A 3049-nucleotide genomic window follows, 5' to 3' on the forward strand; every position below is an offset into this window, starting at 1 on the left:
GCAGCAAGGCTGGCAGCAGCTGGACACACAGCAGGGGCGGCAGCAAGGCTGGCAGCAGCTGGATGCACAGCAGGGGTGCCAGCAGGTGGTCCTACAGCAGGTGGTCTGACAGCAGGTTGGGCAGCTGCAAGGTTGGCAGCAGCCTGACCCACAACAGCTGGAACCACAGCAGGTGGGCTGGCAGCAAGGGGAGCAGCACATGGTGTCAGGAGTGGAGGCTGAGTTTCCGTTCAGAGGTGAGTTTCCAGAATCTGATGACTTTTCTCCCCTGGGGCTTTTATACCCTGGACCCCCAAAAGTTGGCACCAGTGAGCAGAGTTTTCCTTGTCCTTGTTTACATTGTTTCCACAGTCACAGGAAGTTGTGAACAGGAAGTTGTTCCGTAAAAGTTACAAACCTTTTGAAAATAAGTGCTTAATCAATTTCTTAATTGATAAAAACGCTTAGAAACCTTTTTTATTTGTTTAGATAAAAAGAAATGGTCACATTATCAGCATGTTCCTGCTTCACTCACTTGGCCCTGTGACCATATCGTTTCTGCTGGCCTGGGCCGGTCAGAACTGTTTACTACCAGAGTCATTAGGTCACTGACTGTACATTTATTTTCTTCCTTTTTCTGTTTTTAGTGAAATACTTAGATTAGGTGAGATGATACCTGAACTATCTTTGAGTTCTAGCATGTTCAAAACGTTTTTGTGATTTTTAACATTCATTTTAGAAAGTGCTCAGATTTGTCATTTCCAGCCTGGTAAATTGGTATTAATTTCCAACTTGAGAGGTTATCTCAAAGTGAACAGACCCATCTCACTATTACCAGGTTAAGAAATAAAATTTAACTCCATCCTCTTCATATCACTCACTCATTCCCAAAGGTATAAGTTTAGGTTGTTTTTAATTTTGTATGGATGAAATAGTATAGAATTGGCTGCTTTCTCTTGCCATGATGATTGTGAGACTCGTCTGTGTTATCATCTGAGGTTCATTCTTTCTCCTTCCTGTATAATCTTCCACTGAATGAATATGACACAATTGATTTGTTCACTTTGCTGTTGGTATACACGTGGATTGTTTGTAGTTTGGGACTAGTAAAAACAGTGCTGCTATGAATGTTCTAGTACAGGTCCTTCGAGAAACACATATAAACATTTTTGCTGGATAAACATCTACAAGTGAAATTCTTGTAGCATTGGTGAGTCACCATTCCCTGTAAAGATCTTTCCCGTTTTTTATTAGATGTTTCCCTGGGTATTTTATTTTTTTATGCTCTTATAGGTTACAATTTAACAGTTGAACTTTTCATGGTTTCTTACATATAAAAAAGTAATTCATATTTATATGTTGATCTTATAACCAAACTCTCCTATTAATTCTAGCTCAGCAATAGATTTTTTTGGGAAATTTTACACACACCGTCATATCATCCACAGATGACAGGATTTCCTTGCCAGAGTTGTACTGAAAGATATAAACAGGAGCAGAGCCAATTAACACAAGGCACTTTAAAGAGAAAGAATTATATCAAACGTGGTAGAATATTCGCTAGCCTGGTTGAGGACTTGTAGAAATGAGTGTTTCTTAAATGGGCATTTGGTAGTCAACCATAGAAGTTCAGGGTCAGGAGAGCCACACAGGCCAAGGTGGGCACACACAACCAGCACCGCACAGGGGAGCATGGCACTGCACCTGATTCTTTGCTCAGAAAACAAGCTCCCTGTTATTATTTGACTTCCCTTTTCGACATTCGTGCACAGAGAAACAACTGGTCAAATAGACTATAAAAACTACAGTTATTACAGTTTTACGCATGACTAATAAATTGGCATATTAGTTTATGGGGATGGATACAGTTGTTAGGCCCCTAGAGGAGGGCTCATCCTTTATATGAAATCAGATATCTGAGACTGCAAGAATGAAATCCAGACCCTCATAGGTGTGTCAAAATTATAAGAATCAACTTGAAAGGATTTTGAGAGGGAGCTCCTTTTTTTCCTAGGTAAATGGATAACGTGATTTGGTGGTATCTTGTATTATTTGTTTAATGTTATACCTTTGAATGCTTGTGGACTTCTGAGAATGACAGCCATGTCATCAGTCAATCAGTTGTAGTGTTTGAACGAGACAGAGAATTTAGAAACCTCATAGAGACTCAGTAATGGAAGGAGCTCTTAGAGTCCCCTGATAGAATTTACTCTCAGAGGCTGTAAATCAGAGATACAGTATCCCGGTTCCTGCCAACTGGTTGTTTAGTTGATGCTTCGATACCTCCATTGATGTGACTTCCTATGCCCATGGTAGCCCACACCATCAGCAAATCTCTCCTGTAAACAGGAGTTCCCTTTGTGAGCATCAGCCTCCTCTGGGCTCCTGTATCTTTTGTTCATTGGGATCTCATGTGGTCAATGGCACTGCAGAGCAGTTCCTCCTCTCGTTAGACACCTGTCTCCTGATACTCAGTGCTGCAGAATCACATTCACTATCATCTCTGGCATGTTTCCCCACCTCTTAGAGTGTACTCTTCAAACTGCACAGCATGTCCCTGGTGACTGCATGAATTTTATGATGCTCATTTTCCCTAAGGCCCCTCTCACTGACCTTGCCAATTAGATCTTTATTGTTAGATGAAGTTCAGCATAGTTCCTCTAAATATTCTAGATTTATTTCCTAGATTCTAGTTTAGTAGAATATAATATCATTGAAATGTATGGACATTTGTTATCATTCTTAAGTACTTGTGTCTGTGCCAATTTTGTAAGATGCTTCTAGTTTGCATCATCCATTTTCTGTACTAAGTTTCCACAAAGATTGTGCATCTATTTATCTCTGATTTTATCTACAACCAGAAGTTCTCTGTTGTGGAAGCAGAGGACAATAGTTTTTTGTGATGGGATTTAAAACATATGGAAGAGTCCTCAAATTCCTATTCTACTATGCACTAGCTCCATGTTTAGGGGAAAATATAGTGTGTACTTATGCCAACTCATGAATTGTTTCTCACATGTACTGTGTCATCGTCCCTTACAAATATTTTCTTATTTTTCCACTACCATCT

The 3049-nt window shown here is 40.0% G+C and overlaps 1 protein-coding gene across 1 annotated transcript in view; it reads right to left on the reverse strand.

Annotated features, from left to right (window-relative positions):
* The window catches only part of LOC109380703 (keratin-associated protein 9-3-like), a 24984-nt gene extending 24783 nt beyond the window's left edge, over positions 1–201 (reverse strand). Inside the window, exon 1 of the mRNA XM_019638518.1 lies at positions 6–201. Within this exon, the coding sequence (XP_019494063.1) occupies positions 6–201 (196 nt within the window). The remainder of the gene's footprint in view (positions 1–5) is intronic.
* Between the last annotated feature and the right edge of the window lie 2848 nt (positions 202–3049).

This window comes from Hipposideros armiger, unplaced genomic scaffold (genome assembly GCF_001890085.2).
Source record: "Hipposideros armiger isolate ML-2016 unplaced genomic scaffold, ASM189008v1 scaffold_40, whole genome shotgun sequence".
NCBI lineage: Eukaryota > Metazoa > Chordata > Mammalia > Chiroptera > Hipposideridae > Hipposideros > Hipposideros armiger.